Raw genomic sequence first — 17,855 nt, forward strand, 5'->3', positions numbered from 1 at the left:
TCACCAATAAACCCTAACAAAAACCTCCTCCCCAACCCAACCTAAGTAAGAAAAATGTCGACTTTCCTCTCCTCCTGTCGCCGCCGCCGCTGCTCCTTCCTACCCCTCCTGCGCCTTCTCTCCACCTCTTCCCCTTCCACCGGCGGGGGCACCGCCTCCTCTTCTCCTCCCCTCTCCGCCTCCGCTGCCAAATCCCGCCTCCGCCGTGAGTTCGATCCCGATCGCGCCCTCTCCCTCCTCCCCTCTCTCTCTCCCTCTTCCTCCGACCTCCACGCTGCCGCCCTCGCCGCCCGCCGCCTCTCCCGCTCCCGCCGCTTCGCGGACGCTGCCGCCCTCCTCGACGCCCGTCGCGACCCCTCCCTCAACCCCCTTGCCTCTTCCGAGCCCTACCTCGCCACCCTCATTCTCTCCTACTCGGCGGCCTCCCTCCACCCCGACCTCGCCCTCGCCGCCTTCCGCGACGTCCCCCGCCTCACCTCCTCCCCTCCCTCGTCCCTCTCCTTCAACGCTCTCCTCTCTGCCTTCGTCCGCTCCAAGAAGCACCGCCGCGTCCCCGACCTCTTCCGCGACCTCTCCCAAGAGTTCTCCATCTCCCCTGACGCCGTCTCCTACAGCATCCTCATCAAATCTCTCTGCCTTTCCGGCAAAACCCAGGATGCCTTCGCGGCCTTCAAGGAGATGCGCGAGGATAAGCAAATCCCTCCCACCACCGTCGTCTACACCATTCTCCTCGATTCCCTCTACAAGGAAAAGAAACTCGACCAAGCCGAGGAATTGTGGAAAGAAATGGCGGCCAACGGCTGTCCCCCGGACCTCGCAGCCTACAACGTCAGGGTTACACACCGGGCGCTTCACGGGACGGCGGAGGAGGTGGCGGAAGTGATGAAGGAGATGGAGGCGGCCGGTGTGAAGCCCGATACCATCACGTATAATTTCCTCATGACTTGTTATTCCAAGAACGGGCGATTCGAGGAGGCGAAGGCGGTGTACAAGGGATTAAAAGAGAAGGGTTGCTACCCGAATGCGGCGACGTATAAGAATTTTCTTGCGCAGTTGTGCGGAAATGGCGATTTCGATGCGGGGCTGGAGGTATTCAAGGATAGCTGGAAGCAGAACAAGGTGCCAGATTTTAGGACGATGAGGATGCTCGTCGAGGGGTTGGTGAAGGAAGGGAAGGTAGACAAGGCGAAGAAAGTGATCAAGGAGGTGAAGAAGAAGTTCCCGGAGAACTTGGTGGGTGGATGGAAGAAGGTCGAGAAGGAGCTCGGGTTGAGCTCGGATGAGGAGGCGGCGGCGGCAGCAGCAGCAGCTCCTCCTCCTCCTCCTCCTCCTCCTCAGGTAGAGGCGGCTTAATTCCGGCATTAGCATAATGTCAGCTGACGACGCAAATTGTCTGAGAATTTGGGATGATCGCCGCATTATTATCACCTGTTTCCGGAGGTACGGAGTTCTTGAACCACCTGTAGAAGCATCTTAGTTGAACTCTGCAATGTTATTACTAACCAGGAGCCTGGACTAGTAGGTTTTGTTTTCTAAAAGGAATTCAATAAAAGGAACAATGTTGTACATTGCATTGTGAATTTGAATGTGGATTGTCATTCATGTATGGTTTGCCTATCTATTATTTGAAGATAGACATGCTCTTTTCGATATCTTATATGTTTGTTCCTGTTATATTTGAGATCATTGAGTTTTCTTAGAGCATTTTATCTTCTACAGTAGAAGAAGAACAAGTAGCTTCTGATTGATATTATTGTGAACAATAAGAAATATTTGAACACTTTTTGTTGTTGTTGTGATTTGCTGCTTGCTTTAACCAACTGTAAGCTCCTAAGATCTTTTGAAATCGCAATGACATTCTATATATTGCAGTAGGTCCAAAAGCTCATACCAAGAAGACTTCTAAGAAAACCTGAACCATCTTCCACCTACTTCCCACCATCATTCTGTGCTCATGCCTTCATCTCCTTCAACCAAACAGTCTCCTGAATCCAAGCAATTCTCCATATTAAAGCACTTGGAAACTAACGTAGATTATATACCTCTATAACAAAGTAAGCTAAGTCTCCATCTTAAAGAGTGATTAATACCCCCTCCTCTCAAGCATGTCTGGGTTTGATCTCAATAGTGCAAAGATGAACGAAGGGAACAGCTCTGTTGCGTGGAGTAGGAGCTCAAAGGCCACGGTTTTGGCTCTTGGGAAGGCTTTCCCTGACCAAGTCCTTCACCAGGAGAACCTCGTTGAGGGATACCTCCGTGATACTAACTGCGACGACCCAGTTATCTCACAGAAGCTAGAGCGCCTATGTAAGTAATTTATCATACCAACATTTTCTCTCTTTTCCTCCCCCATATCCCTACTTGCGTCTTAATCTTCTCACTGCAGTTCTCATTTTGACTTATTTTGCAAATTTCATGTATAAAAGAGTACACAGTACATTGCTATCCATAAATTATGAATGTCTTATTCATAGTTCATACTCAGACACTATGTAAATCTGGTACAACTAATAATATAGTTAACGTAATAAGAAGAGACTTTACCGTGTTTGACATAAATATTTACTATAACACTCCTAAGACATAGAACAATTACAATTCTTTTAAAAGCGTCAAAGGTATTTTTAATATTTGGCCTTAATCATGCTCCTTATTTTATATTTTGACAATCAAATACCTCTTTATCTATGACATGCTTTAGTCCAATATTACAATAAAACACAAAAAATTGTAATTAAGAATAACTCTTCCCTAAAACCATGCATATAAAAATTAGTCCTAACAATATTCACTTCAATCAAACGAGGTTTTGGGCAAATTATATGTGTAGTTCGATTGAGTGATTTTAATTTACCTTTATATACTTCAAATTTAAACACTTAATCTCTCTTATTTATATGAAGTTGCAATCATTAGATTTTGCAGCCAGAATTAACAATACGAACGTTTGAAATCAATGTGGTTCAATTCCAATACTTTTCACTATTAACAAGTTGTTGTATTTTGTAAGGATAATTTAGTCTCTTCATATATAAATTTAACAGTTAACTAGTTAGTAACATAATGAGACCATATAATTGTTTTGCAATAGTAGGACAAGAGGAGAGGAAGAAATAAAATGAATATGCTGAGATCACTATTCCTCAATAACTGGAGGAGTTTGTTGATTTACTAATATATCAAGAAAGTTGCGGTAAATCACAATAAGCCTAAATGTAGGCGGTGATATGCAAAAAAGCAATCATATGAAGATTGAAGCAATAATAGCAGTAGAAGATATAACACTCGAATTATTTCAATCGATTTTGTAACAATTTTATGTGCAGTTATAGTGCTCTATATATATTGCTTCTCACAGGCAAGAACACCACAGTGAAGACAAGGTACACTGTAATGTCCAAGGAGATCTTAGCCAATTACCCGGAGCTCGCATCGGAGGGCTCTCCCACCATCAAGCAGCGCCTCGAGATCGCCAACCCCGCGGTAGTCGACATGGCCGTGGCGGCCAGCCTTGCCTGCCTCAAGGACTGGCACCGCCCCGCCGCCGATATCACCCACGTCGTCTACGTCTCATCCAGTGAGATCCGCCTCCCCGGCGGCGACCTTCACCTGGCCGCCCGCCTCGGCCTCCGCAGCGACGTCGGCCGCGTCATGCTCTACTTCCTCGGTTGCTACGGCGGTGTCGCCGGCCTCCGTGTCGCCAAGGACATCGCCGAGAACAACCCCGGCAGCCGCGTCCTCCTCGCCACCTCCGAGACAACCATCCTCGGGTTCCGGCCACCCAACATGGCGCGACCTTACGACCTCGTCGGCGCCGCACTCTTCGGCGACGGCGCAGCGGCGGCGATCATTGGGGCAGACCCAATCGCTGGAGTCGAGACTCCGTTCATGGAGCTCCACTACGCAGTGCAGAAGTTCTTGCCCGGAACGCAGGGTATAATCGATGGGAGGATGACAGAAGAAGGCATCAACTTTAAGCTTGGTAGAGATCTTCCACAGATGGTGGAAAGCAACATTGAGGAGTTCTGTAAAATGCTGATGGAGAAAGCCGGGTTGAAGAAGGATTTCAATGAGCTCTTCTGGGCTGTGCACCCCGGCGGTCCGGCAATACTTAACGGCATCGAGGGTAGGCTCGGTTTGCGGCCGGAGAAGCTCCAGAGCAGTAGAAGGGCATTGATGGACTATGGGAATGTGAGTAGTAACACTGTGCTGTATGTGTTGGAGTACATGAGGGAGGAATTGAAGAAGGGAGGAGGCGAGGAGTGGGGGTTAGTGTTGGCCTTCGGCCCGGGGATTACCTTTGAGGGCATTCTGGTTCGAAGCCTTCAGTAGTCTAAAACTTGTTTTGGGTCTGATTCTGAGTGAATCATGTAGGTTGTGCTTTTGGTCTTTGTCTAAGTGTTTGTAGGTTGATTTTGGAGTATGGATGTCTTAATAAGATGCATATGGAGTTCTCAATGAATGGAGCATCCAAACGTATTGAGTGGCAAATTGTTGCATTATGATTATAGCAACAAGAAGAGCACCCAACACACATTAAATGGCAGAATATAGTGGAACAAAAAGGAAACTCTACCTCGCAATATTCTTAATAGATTTTTAAGCAATCCGCAGGCATGCACAAAGTCTATTCATCTTTTCCTCTGCAAAGGCAAACAGAGAAAAGACCAAAACAACATCCACATGAAACCAAGATGGCAAGAGTTCCTAACATCCTGAGTAAAACTGTAAAGCTAAGTTTAACAAGAACGACACCGCAGGAGCTGAGCAGGAAAAATCAGCTGGCGTCGATAACAATAACAAGCACACAGAAAATCTTATCTGTGTTTGGCTTCATATATTTGCTATATGATCCTCATCATTGATCTTCCCAATTGATTTCGTCTACTTTGTATGCCATCCATCTTCTTCGTCGCTGCTTTTCGAATGCCAAAGGACAAAGTCTGTCAGCAAGAAGACTAACTTGCGGTTTCCTCTTCCTTCAGGGCGAGTTCACCCTCAACCTTATTCCAAGCATCAACAGCATCACCTTTAACCACCATCCTCATCTTGGCAACAACAGCCTTCGCCTCGTCAACCTTTGATTCCTTCATCAAACCGTCAACCAACCCCTTCACCACCTCAAAAGGCGGCGCCACCTTCTTCGCCAAGCACTCCTTAGATACCCATAATGCCTCTCCAAACCCTCCCTTCTCTACTAAGCTCCTCATCAAAGTAATGTAAGTATCAGCATTAGGCTCCACGCCTTCGCTCCCGTTCATCCTCTTCATCACCTTCATCCTCTTAAACGCCCTCAACGCCGCAGCTGCATCCCCTTCCTTGCAGAACCCATCGATCAATGCATTGAAAGTAGCAAGATTCGGATGTACCCCCTTGGATATCATCACGTCGAGCAACTCCTCGGCCTTAAAGCTCTCACCTTTCGCGCAAAACCTTGTAATCCTACAATTAAAGGTGACCACGTTCGGCTCCAATCCTCTACTGATAATCTCCTTCAAGATCTCATCAAACCCCTCATCATCCTTAGTCCTCAAATACCCAGTAAGCAAAGTGTTGTAAGACACAATATTGGGTTTCAACTCTTCCCTCCCACTCATTTCACCGAGCAACTTACGTGCGTCGCCGAGCTCACCATTCTCACAAAGTGCGTTGAGAAGAACGTTGTGGGAGACGAGACCTGGGTCGATTTTGAATTCGTCGGCGGCGCGATTGAAGATGGACTTGACTTCGTCGAAGCGGCGGCTACGGAGAAAGGCGGCGAGGAGAGCAGAGAGCGAGACATCGGAGCGAGGGTGCGGGGAGGGGGAGAGGAAGGCCTCCAAGGCGGCATCGGGAAGCGACGCGGAGGAGTAGAGGGAGATCAGGCGGGTAAGGAAACCCTCGGACTTGGGAGAGTTGGGGTCAGAGAGGAAGGGGTCGAGGAGGCTCCGGACAAGATCGGGGCGGCGGAGGCGGGAGAGCTTCGCAACGGCGAGGGAGAAGAGAGGGCGGTTAGAGTGGAAGCGGGGGAGGTGGGTGGAGGAGAGGAAGAGAGAGGTGATCTGGTCGGGGTCGGGTTCGGATCGGATTAGGGTTTTGAGGTGGTGGATTGGTTTGGGAGCAGGAGGGGAAGATGGAGATGGAGATGGGGAAGAGGAGGGAAGGGGTTCGGGGAGGGCGGAGAAGGGGAAGCGGTGGAGGACGCGGGGAAGTTTAGGGGTACTTTTGCGGAGGAGAGTGGCGGCCATGGTTGGCTGATGTTGCTTGGGAAATTGGGAGGAGGGTTTATGGAAAGGAGGTATGTATATGGGTTTTAGTTACTAGTAGATGACCATTTTAGAGTTTTGGACCAAACTACCCCTCTCAAAGGGTTTTTTTTTTTTTTCACCACATTAATCCTGCTCGGCAAAATTATTGAACCAAAAGCGAATTCCAAATATAATTTTTTGTCTAATTTAATGACTTATATAAAAATAAAAAAATGGCTGAATAAATTACTAAATCTTAGATATATATATATATATATATATATATATTCAGCTATTTATATTTGGAAGTCGTTCGTTGTCTTAAATGCACGACGATCTGGAGCTGGGTTGATTATTTTAATAACCCTAGTATGAGCAAACCATTAAAGTGGTTGAATCTTATCATTTTATGAAGAAGGTGAGTTTGTTTTTTTTCTATCAAAGCACTGTGTATGATTAAAGATCGTTATAGCCCATTTTTTAGGGTTGACCTAATTATTCCATTTTGATTTATAGGGTTAACTTCTTTATCTAATCTATGAGTTCGTGACAAAAAAAAGCACTTCCATGTTCTTGAACAAGATACTCATAATGCAGAATACCTGCCACTGCAAAAAAAATTTCATCGTGCACTCACATTAGACGTGGAATGCTGCAGCAGCATAATTAGTCACAAGGAACGCAAGCACCTTCGTCTGGCTATAATTGAATATTCACATAACACAATCAAATCATATTCAGTCTTGCGAGGAAGCAACATATCAGAGGATAGGGGAAAAAAAAAGCTCATTTATGCAGTCAATCACTCTTCAACAAAGATAAAATTACAGATGTAATAGAAAAATAGCAAGATGGGGACTCAGCAATTTTGCTACAGAAAAGGAAATCTAAGCAGAGCTTGTCCTAAAGAAGAGTAGAAAGTAAGGGGAGATAATATACACACAAAAAGCTACCTACGGCCATGGGACCTGCTTGAAAGACTACTGGAGGTTCTACTTCTTCCATCTGTATCTGGTTTCTCCTTTAGATCAGAAGGTTTTTTCTGTTTTTGTATCATGTCTTCCGCATATCTGCGCCATATAGACTCGCGGTCTTTACTTGGCATCTTGGAGTACCTTGGATCAGGCTTTAGAAGTCGTTTTGCTTCGGTCCAAGAACTTAGAACGGTTTTGCCATCATCTGTTGCATGGGCTGCTGCTTCCACAGTTATGACTTCAGTTAGGAGCGTACGATATTCTCGTGCACATCGCTGAACAAAATACATAAAACTGAGTTTAGTTTCATCAATATACCAGAGTTTACTAACATGATTTCTGGAACAGTGCAAACTCAAAAATCAAATACTTACCATCCAAGGATAAATACCTAGGATTTTTCAGTTTAATTATCGAACAAAAATTTATTTACTACTAACTTGTAATGCTGAGAAATGATTTTTACTGCTTCAAAGTAAAATCAACACTCTCTTCTTCAATGCTTTACTCTGATGAATTCAAAATAGCGACTAATATAATGACTTAGTTTCAACTACATCACTAATTTATCCTCCCTTTGAATTGAGCAAGTTAGCTGAGACATTCAGCAGCTTAAGCTACCAAGTTACCAACCTGCTATTTTGAACCAAAAAAAAAAAAATCTACTCTTAATAAAGTAGGACTGATTTAACTGATGCAGGAATAGTATGTCGAACGCATTAGGACCCGTTTGGTTTGAGTTCAGAGATTTCTAATCTGATTCAGTAATCAAACATCTTTTTCTTTATTTTTATGCCTAACCAAATTCACTCTCTAAAAAATCAAGACTAAAAAATGAGACCAACTAATCAAGTTCAAGTTCACGCTTAGCCTCAAACCAAACAAGCCCTTAGTGAACAACAAAAACTTCAAAGAAAACATTACTTGGACTTTACTGAAATTCAAGGAACAATTAAATTTATTAGCGCAATGTATTGGCAGAGATTATAAACTCCTGCATGCAAGAAATAACAATAACAATTTACCTCATATAAGTCCTTAACATGATCCCGAAATAACTTTTCCGCATCACCTTGGCTCAAATCAGGATTTGCAGCACGGCCTTGGGGATCCTTCTCCAATTTTGGTTTGGATTCTGTCCAAGATGCCTATGGTAGAGAGTAGCTTATCAATGTTGACTATGATCCAGCAAAGTTGCTAAAAGAGAGAATGCACAGTATTTGGCAATTACCTTCTGATAATACAAGTACATGTAAATTAATGCAGTACGAAAAGTGATAACTCTGAGAAAAATGGAGGAAATTAGGGCAGCCATTCAAGTAAATTAGTCCAGTTATCAATATCTAAGTATCTAAATACATTTGCCCACAAACACGACAGACACATCCAAGAAATATCAAAATTAGCATATGATGTCACGAGTCAAGACCAAAAAGCTAATATTACCTACTTTAAATACAGAAAAACTGTAGTCAAAGTAGATGTTGCTAGTAGAAATAAATAACATGGAAGGATTACTTGAGCACGACTAACTTCAGAAAAAAAAAAACAATAAGTGCTGGAATTCGTCATAATGTCAAAATGAAAGTTTACAGTGAGAAATTACCTTTGGGTCTTTTATTGTTTCAACAAGTAAGGCTTGATAAGAAGAGACAGCCTCCTTTCTTCGAACCTTTATTCTAACCCTCTCCATTTCTTGTTCCTCTCGTTCTTTCCTTTTGCGCGTTTCACGTTCTCTCTCCCTTAATTTCTCCTGGAAAGTTACGTTGCATAATAATAATAATATCAATTTCTCTGTCTGACTAGCAATCAAATCAACATATCACAACCACATGACAAATCCGTAATTCCACAAATAGACACACTAAAACAATCTAAGGAGATGAACCTAATGTTTACCTGTTCATCTACTTTAGCTTTGGCAGATCGTTCAACCTCCTCTTCAACAGATTTCAGTTCAGATATGTATTCATTAAACAAAACCTCCCGCTCTTCGTGCTTTACAGCTTTGTATCTTGGATCACTCCTAAAACTATCTTTTACCTAGAGAATACAGCAGCCAAATAGGAAGATAAATTAAAAGTGATAGTGCAAACCAAGAATATCCAATATTCCAATTGATACTAATTCATGTTTTTGTGAGCACGTCAGATGAAAATAGTTTGTTTCAATAGAGATTAAAACATAAAATATGGTAATTTGGGACCATGTAAACATCCATGATAAATGAGATAGATTTACTGCTAATTATAATTCTTGATAATGCCAGATTTGGATTTGAAAGTCTCACCATACACATTTAATTGACTTGAAGTTTAATAAGATGAATAAAATTTGAGAGCTTAATATATTAAAAAAAGAAGAAATAGAACCCAAACATGTGCAGTTATATGAGAACAAGTAGCAGAGTTCAAGATGGTTACTACAAGGAACTCACCTTGGACCACCGGCTACTCAGAGTTATGCCTTTACTATCTCGAAGCAGTGACTTGAAGCTAGCTATAGTAGCCATACGCATTGATTGCACCTTCTCTTTAGCAGCCTTTACCCTGTATATAAAGAAATGAAAACAGGATAACAAATTGAAAAGCAGTTTAAGAAGATAATTGAGAGGAAAAGAATCACATCCCTATAGAAAAGTAGAAATGAACGTGCAGCTATACATACTTCTCATTGAAGAGGAGCTCCCGTTCCTTGCGATCTAAGCCCTCAAACCGGGGATCACTGCCCCATTTTCTTTTAAATGCTTGGTAGTCAGATTTGTGATCAATATCCTGATAATTGGACGCGTTAGTGACACCATAATAAGAAACTTCAAAATAGATCCCCACTGAATAACTCTTAAAGGTTAACGTTCCAAAAGTTCAAAGTAGAATATGAGACAAATAGTACCTCTGCAGCTTCTTCTAGTACTTGTTTGAATGCATCTACTGCAGCCTTCTGAGCTGCTCTTTTCTCTTTCCGCTCTTGTTCAGCGCGTGTCCTGACATAGTGCTCAAATATAGCTCGCCTGGAAGAATAACTTGGAACAGCCTGCAGAATAGCCGCTTGTATGATTATCTCTAAAACATTTTTAGACTATTATTAACAAGAAGAAAGCTAGCACATAAACAGAGAGCTACTAAATCATCACTGAGCTAAATAAAAGGGACCACTTATTGAAAATAAATGCTTTAGTGTAATATCAAAAGCCAGAAGATATTCTAAGATGAATCATTTAAAGACCTATATACAACAACTTTCAGCTCTTACCCTTCTAGGCATGAAATACTAAGTAAATAAACTGTCAAAAATTCTACCCCTAATCAATTGTCAAATACCATATTGACACTTGATATAGTAGTCTGCTGATGCAGCTAGAATATGTACCGTGAGATAAAAGAATGAACATATCATCTATTGAATACTAACAGTGTAGGCACAAAACTCTACATCTCGTACCCTGTGGAACTTTCTACATTTTGTAATGGACGTAAATCAGGAGAAATTTAAATACATCATTGTAGACCCAAAATATACAATTCAGGATTGAACTATGACATACAATGATAAAAGTAGTAAAGATAGCCCATTGAAGTCAAATAAAATAGAATATGGGATTTCTTCCTTTTGTGTATTAATTAATGAGGATAAACAGAGAATCAAGGGGGACAGTTGCATTTTTTATGAAACAATGTCCAATGATACACAAGATCTAGTCATATGCTGTACGCTTAATTGCTAGTTGCTTTAGGAAGAGGACTCATATCTAAATGGTGGAGTTAATGTAATGGTGATGTTTTGTCCTTTAAATTTTTATACTATTGGGGTAGTGTTTTGTTACTAAAAATTCCTATACTATTTCCTCCTGCATCTACAATTCCAGATGATTATAAAATGCTTTAGCACTTTTTTGTGAGTGACATCTTTTTCTGGCAACAAATTATCAGGCACAATTACTCAACACTGCAATTACAGCTAACAAGTACTTCAATAAGCTACAGCACAATTTAGCATATCTAACATCTAGCTATCTTTTATATTTTGTGATAACAGATAATACTACAAAAGACTAAAGCCTTGATGTACCTCAATCATCAAAAAAAGCTTTATTATATATGAATCCACACCACAAAAAACATATAAATGAATAAAGGAATTGCCTATAACTGAATATGAATAGTTTTACATACAAGGAAAGCTTTTTAGCATGACGAAAAGAATATCTGTATAAGTAAAAAAAATTCCCTGCCACAAAGTGAACACGATATATGGGTCTGACCTGAGACAAGGAGTTCCAGGTGTAGGAAAGGTCCAAAATTTGTAATCTTTAGACTCAACAAACCTTAAAGCGTGGATCAAAAACTATCTTCGGCAGCTCTTTATCCCACTTTGAAAATGGTGCCACTCCTCGTTCCTTGAGCATCTCCTGTAGTTTAGAAAAGATGAAGCATTCAAATTTAATAAAACAGTTCTTTATCCCATATCCAAAATATCCCAAATAATTTAAAACTTCTCAGCAAGTATAAAAAGATTTTGTTCAATTCCAATAAGGCAACAACAAGGCTTCTGCCAAGAAGGGTTCTATGGGGAGGCGAGCTTTAGCATTCTTACCCTATTTCTCTAGAGGTTGTCAGCCTGGGAGAATGAGTTCAGTAATGCACAAGATATACTAGTGATCCAAATTGACAAATGATTTTGAAGATGAAAATATCAATTGGATAAGAACATTTGAATGGAAAAGGATGACCTATCTAACCAATGCCCTTTTGTGTTAAAGTTATTAACTTTGTTAAAATTTATCGATTTTATTAAGGGATTCAGAAGACGCTTCTTCTTTGAACTTAATAAAACACTGAAAGAAATCATTGACATTACCTTGAACTGAATAATGCATTCCTCTTGAGTCGGTCCACTTTCCTCATCATCTGAATCTGACGAGGAATCTGTCATATTTCCATCCCCATTAGCATCTTTTGATTTATCCTTGCTATTTGAAACCTGCGGTTCCTTAGTTGTAGGCTCAACTGCTTTTAAGCCATTTGAATCAGATGTACCAGAGCCTGAAGCTGGAAGAGGTGAGGGTGAGCTGGGAGTACCAGCATCCTGCAGCTTCTTTTTAATCAAATCTAATGCAGATGAAGAAACCAGTGCAGCAGGAGCCCTGAGTGCCACTGAATCACGCCCACCAGTTTGCGCTGCAGGAGCACTTATGCTGACAGCTGCCGATACCTTCTCGGTCAAAATCACAGCATTTTGCAATTGAATTGCATTTCCTTTCAAGGAATCACCCTCTTGATTCTTTCTCAACTCAGCAATGTCTGGTGGGAGTTGCCAGCTACTCACCTGAATTAGTGGGAATCTCATTAATTCAATATTTCAATATTCATCAGATAAGCACCGACCATAAATATATAGATGCTAACAAGTACCTCCTCCTTTGAAAGAAAACAACAGATATAGAAGAAGAAATGGCATGCACTTCAGTAAATTTAAATTCTGTCCTTATCATGAAACATATGTAATGATATACCTTTTGAGCACTCAAATAACATCATCAAGGTTATCACATTTATAAAGAGTCATACAAATAATAACGAAGGACAACAATAAGATGTCTAAATCCAATTTGAGGTCACTTACAAGAAATCTTTCACCAGAATACTATTAAAATGTTGTATCAGCAAATAAGAGGCATTAGTAGTTTCTTCAATTAACAAATATCTTGGATCAGCAGTCAACTCCATAATCTTGACACAAAATACTACCACTCTATAAGAGAGCCACATGACCGAGTGCCAACACACTTGCTAAAGATTATTAGATAAGTACAGTATTAGGTTACTTTGATTTTCACCTAAAGAGGATGACTTTCAGTAAAGTAGTAAACATCTTGAACCTGAGCCTTCTTCAGAGAGAAAAAGAAAAACATGATTTGGAAAGAGTTCTTTTGCGCAAACATATACATACAAGTATGCAACTGATGCAAATAAGCAGGAAGAAATAAAGAAACCACCTCAGACCAAGACTACTTTGTCTTACATTCCAAACTAGGATGCTGAGTAAGAGTTAGTGCTGTTAAGACCACAAACATATTCTAGAACAGAAGAATATCCAACTCTACAAGTAACAAGAAATAAATTCAGAATTTCACATTAAACATGCAAATATCATGATATTAAGGCAATATTTATTTGCGCTTCACTGCCAAACAAACTACCTTGGTCTTGGTATCATAATAGTACTTCTTTCCATCATTTGTAGTTACTAAGGTCCAATCTGTGCCAGCCAGTTTCTCCCTGAACAAAAAAGAGAACCAGTATAAGCATATATATAGAACAAATTTTGAATAGCATCTGTTTGTTATGATTTCTATGTGGGGAAAAACATACTAGCATACCTTGTATGGGGACAAATAGAACAATAACTGAAAGTCTGGAACACAGTAAATTTGATTAGTCTAGCACAGTTTACTTCGCATAAGTTAAGCTGTTAAACAACTAATCATAAACACCTTAAATATCACTTCATGTTGGACTATGTTACAGTTCATGTTTTGTTTGTTCTCTGGCTTTTATATGCCTCAGAGACGAAAATCAATCCACATACCAAAAGCAAACCCATTTTGTCTAGACTCTTTCATCTGTACTTTGTATATACAATGGCTTCTCTTTGAAGACAAGATTCACTATCATTACCAAAGTGATCTTCCTGCTGACTAATTAACCTTGTATATCTCATTGAAATGCCTCCTGTCACCTAAATTTGACTTTCTTAAGAATTAACCACGTATGTAATACTTGATATCAGACTGCAATTAGTCATATAATCTAAGGAGTTGCAAATGCATAGGTCGCCCACTACCCATATATTGGCAGGGAAAAGCCCAAAGGATAATGAAAATTATAGTGGATAGTCAGAAACTAATTTGAGAACCATCCTACACGTACATGAAAACTTAAACTTTACACAAATTGATGCAATAAAAATAAAAGTTATTTCCTTTATGCCTAACACTATCAACCCTGAATATGATTGACTATTTTGAAGTGCATATACATCCATCACAATAAGATGAGTGCAAATACTAGCACGCAGCAAAAATTAAATGACCAGAATTAACACATTGAAGAGCAAAAGTTAACTAGTTGCAACTATTATTGTTTTTGCAAGCATGAACAGAGGTACAGTATAAGCTTTGAACTTTTACATCAAGACAATGAAATAATTCACTTGAAAGTTGAAACTTATCAGGCTAAAACAAATAATAAGAGATCCTTGGCTCTGCCTTACACTTTGTAAAGGAAACTTCATTCAAAGCCAAAAGAGACTTTATCAACATGAAAAAGTAAACAACTTGGATTGAATTTGCCACAAGTAAATTCTACTGCATGATTGAATTTCGAAACAATAAAATGGATTCATTTTAACAAAATAAAATCCAATGCAGCATGTCTGAAATATAGAAAGTAAGTTATTCATGCATACCATGAAACTGGTACAGACTGAGCTGTAATCCTCTCAATCTGCAAAAGAAAACAAAAGAAGAAAAAAGATTTGATTAACTAAGGAGCATCACTAGATTATTCTCTCATAAACCAGAATGGACATATTACTTGATAAAGTAATTCCTCTGTGCAACTACCTCCCCCTTAAAATCGGCAGGTTTTTCGTAAGTTGATTTTCCTGTAACAGAATTGTAATAGTATATAGCACCAGAATCTGTCTTGTGTGCTGTCCACACATCTGCATCTTCATATTTTGTAGTTGCTTCTTCCTTTTGGAGATCGTTAGCTTGTTTATGATGATCTGCAAGATATAACATATCAGTGAGAAAATTGCAACCTATTGATACTCTTGGTGACTGGATACAGGAAACTAACAGATACCGGTGGAAGGTGATTCCAGGGCTGAAGTGTTCGAAAGATGATGAGAGCCTGAGATGGTTGACGCCGATTCTTCAGGACCTACAATCGTGGAAACACCAGGAGGCTGGATACTGGTTGATGGAATAGCAGGAGAAATACCATGCATCGTCACTGGCAAAGCTGCAGGAAGGCCACCAGGATATGGTAGAAATGGGGTATGCTGCAAGTTACCTTGCGAAGGATTTAACCATAGAGCCTGAGGAGGTGGAACAATGGTAGAAACCGAAGGATAAGTTGGATAAAGCTGCTGCTGAACAGTTTGTAAAACTGGACCAGGAGTTGGAGCAGCATTTGAAGTCTGTGACAGAGAACCAGGAGATGCAACTATATTCTTCAGAGAAGGAATCACAGTTGTCGACTGGCTTATTGTAGTAGGTAGTCCAGGAGATGTCCCAGGACGTGGAGCAAAAGATGGAGTTGTTGGCATGATCAGACCTGAAGAATTTTCATTATCATTTGTGCATGATGCCACAGAACTTGATGGCTGACCAGAAGGCAACTGCACATTCTGGGAACTAACAGATACTCCAGAAGTAGTATCGGAAGCAACAACATCAGGGTTTGCCTGTTGTCATCCAAAATTAATAGATTGAAGCTCACTTAAGAAAATTTAAACATAATATTAATAACTAACAATTGAATGATCCAAAACATACTGTATTGGAAGGCATTTTTCCCTCAGAGGTTTCTGCTGGTGCCTGCTGCAGATTTCCACTAAAAGAAAAATTAGCTGGGTTTGATAGATTTCTTGGAAAAGGTAAAGGCAATTGAGCAGGTGCACGAAGGTTTGGTGCAACAGAACCAGAGAAAATTGCGTTGGGGCGAGCTAATTGCCCTGGGACTGGAGGTTGCAGCAATGCAGCAGTATTTGGTGGAACAACCTTTCCACCATGAAAGTGAGATTGATTAGCAGCCTGAGACAAGCAACATTAATTGAAGCCTGAGCAACCTAACCAATAAGGATGTATACCTTGGAATATAAGAAACCACAGTAGATTTATGAAACAAAGCCATGATAATTACAGTGTTAAGTTGAACAGTTGGCGAGACAGCATTAGCATGTGAGACCACATTATATGAGAATGAAGGTCTGTTCCCCATATACTGTCCTGGAACCGGTGGCTGAAGAGCAGCAGCAGGCACAGGAGGAGCCAGCCTGAAAACCTGGAAGTAAATAGCATAAGTTACCAACTAATAAATTAAAATATTTAAATAGATAACTAACCCAGTAAAGAATTTTACTGGAGCAGATATAGACTGTGTGTTCCCAAGTGCAGAGTTCGCCCTAGGGAAGACACTATAGGAAAATGGAGGAGCAGGAACAGCATATCCTGGTGAGGCAGCAAATTTTGGCGAATTTGCATTTATGAGAGTGTTCCTTGGGCTTGGTGGGTTTGCAGATGGAGCTGCAGGAACAGTGACTGTTGATGATGGACCAGAACCTTCGGGTGGAGAAGATGAAGTTGTTGGTGCTGCACTAGAAGTTGGTCCTTGAACAGGTGAAACCAAGTTTGAAGGAGCTCTAATTGAATCTGGCAGAGCAGAATTTTGCCCTCCAATAGGTGCCTCTGCATTTTGGGACTTCTGTGTTTCACTAGGAGCTGAATGTTGAACCTCTTGAGCAATCCACACCGGTGTTGACATAACAACTGTGAATGCGATCTCTTAATTTGCAGGATGCTTTGACAATACACCGTCCCTTCTCAAAAGTTTAAAGAAAATACAAAGCCAAAAATGCAAGAAATCAGACGTAACGTTTTATGCATATACAAAGGATTGAAAGTGCAACAAGCCATATGTAACGAGTTTTGTGCCTATAGATACTAAATAACAATTATCTTCAACAAAAAAACTAGAACTACAAGGGGCAACAATTTGATACCACTAAGGTTTAATATGACAAATACATTCCAATACTACACTGTCTTAAGATGCTAAAAGAGAATAAAGAATACTCATACCGAGTGGGAAGGTAAAATTTCTATGTTGTACAAGCTAACGTTCGAAAAATTGTGCATGGACTAGCAAACTTAAAATTTATTTAGAAAAGAGCCCAGCATTTTACGTGATCCCTGGATACAGAAACGGTTGTACTAAAGCCAAGAAAAGTTCAATTACGCGTCTTTTATGCTCAACATGTTACTATAAGATGGAAAAAGAATTGTACTGAAATCAATTGGAGACCTCTTACAGAATGAAATCTAGTACCATAGCCAGCAAAGCTTTGATTTTGACAAATTCCTAGGTAGCAAGAATGAAAAGAACCCTCTCTCCCAGATAATGAACGAAGAAAAGTAACGGAAAGCATGAGTTAAACCCTAGACGAGGGAGAAGAGGTCCCACGAACCTGAGGAGAGCGAGAGGAGGAGATAGGGACACGAAGAGACACTGCTCCGTTATAGGGGGCCGGGGGGCGACGACCGTGGTGATGGCGGCGCGAGAAGTGCGATCGGCGTAGGGATTTGGATTTGGAGGTGCGAGGAGAGTGAAATCGATACGATTACGAAGGCAATGCGGGCTTTCGGGTTGGCGGCGAAGCGGAGGGCTTCTTGCCTCCTCCTTTTAGGGCTGGGTCTTGGTTGAGCTTCGAATTGATCCAATGGGCCGGAAGAAAATTATTCATGAGCCTAAAACTAATTTCTCGCAGATTGGGATCTGACAGGAATAGTTGAGCTTGGCCAGTCCTAGATGAAAAGAACAATTTATTATAAGCACCCTATATTTTAACTTTATTATCATTCTCATCT

General features: G+C 40.8%; 3 protein-coding genes across 5 annotated transcripts; 1 reads left to right on the forward strand and 2 right to left on the reverse strand.

Moving 5' to 3' along the window:
• Nucleotides 1-1,299: 1,299 nt before the first annotated feature.
• On the forward strand, nt 1,300-4,462 carry LOC140793298 (type III polyketide synthase A-like). 3 transcript variants are annotated; one of them, XM_073144696.1, is made up of 3 exons: nt 1,300-1,440; nt 2,129-2,307; nt 3,359-4,462. In XM_073144696.1, exons 1-3 carry the CDS (start codon nt 1,370-1,372, stop codon nt 4,330-4,332), a joined length of 1,224 nt encoding a protein of 407 aa, XP_073000797.1. In that variant the 5' UTR covers nt 1,300-1,369; the 3' UTR covers nt 4,333-4,462. The 3 variants fall into 3 exon arrangements, with proteins under 3 accessions (XP_073000797.1, XP_073000796.1, XP_073000798.1); XM_073144695.1 differs by having other exon boundaries at nt 1,350-1,440; nt 2,105-2,307; XM_073144697.1 differs by lacking the exon at nt 2,129-2,307 and having other exon boundaries at nt 1,354-1,440.
• A 92-nt stretch (nt 4,463-4,554) lies between these two features.
• Nucleotides 4,555-6,260, reverse strand: LOC140793297 (small ribosomal subunit protein mL103 (rPPR7)-like). The gene has a single exon (XM_073144694.1). The coding sequence runs from the start codon at nt 6,225-6,227 to the stop codon at nt 4,959-4,961; it is 1,269 nt and encodes a 422-aa protein (XP_073000795.1). The 5' UTR covers nt 6,228-6,260; the 3' UTR covers nt 4,555-4,958.
• Nucleotides 6,261-6,996: 736 nt separating this feature from the next.
• On the reverse strand, nt 6,997-17,662 carry LOC140793374 (pre-mRNA-processing protein 40C). Its single transcript, XM_073144822.1, has 17 exons — nt 17,456-17,662; nt 16,351-16,807; nt 16,132-16,272; nt 15,765-16,022; nt 15,070-15,673; nt 14,826-14,989; nt 14,669-14,706; nt 13,401-13,479; nt 12,059-12,526; nt 11,526-11,609; nt 10,094-10,234; nt 9,869-9,975; nt 9,639-9,750; nt 9,101-9,244; nt 8,808-8,954; nt 8,227-8,349; nt 6,997-7,476 (listed from the first exon to the last, which is right to left on the reverse strand). Exons 2-17 carry the CDS (start codon nt 16,750-16,752, stop codon nt 7,177-7,179), a joined length of 3,312 nt encoding a protein of 1,103 aa, XP_073000923.1. The 5' UTR covers nt 16,753-16,807; nt 17,456-17,662; the 3' UTR covers nt 6,997-7,176.
• Between the last annotated feature and the right edge of the window lie 193 nt (nt 17,663-17,855).

The sequence above is a fragment of the Typha latifolia genome, chromosome 8 (genome assembly GCF_019914945.1).
Source record: "Typha latifolia isolate L0001 chromosome 8, TyphaL0001v2, whole genome shotgun sequence".
NCBI lineage: Eukaryota > Viridiplantae > Streptophyta > Magnoliopsida > Poales > Typhaceae > Typha > Typha latifolia.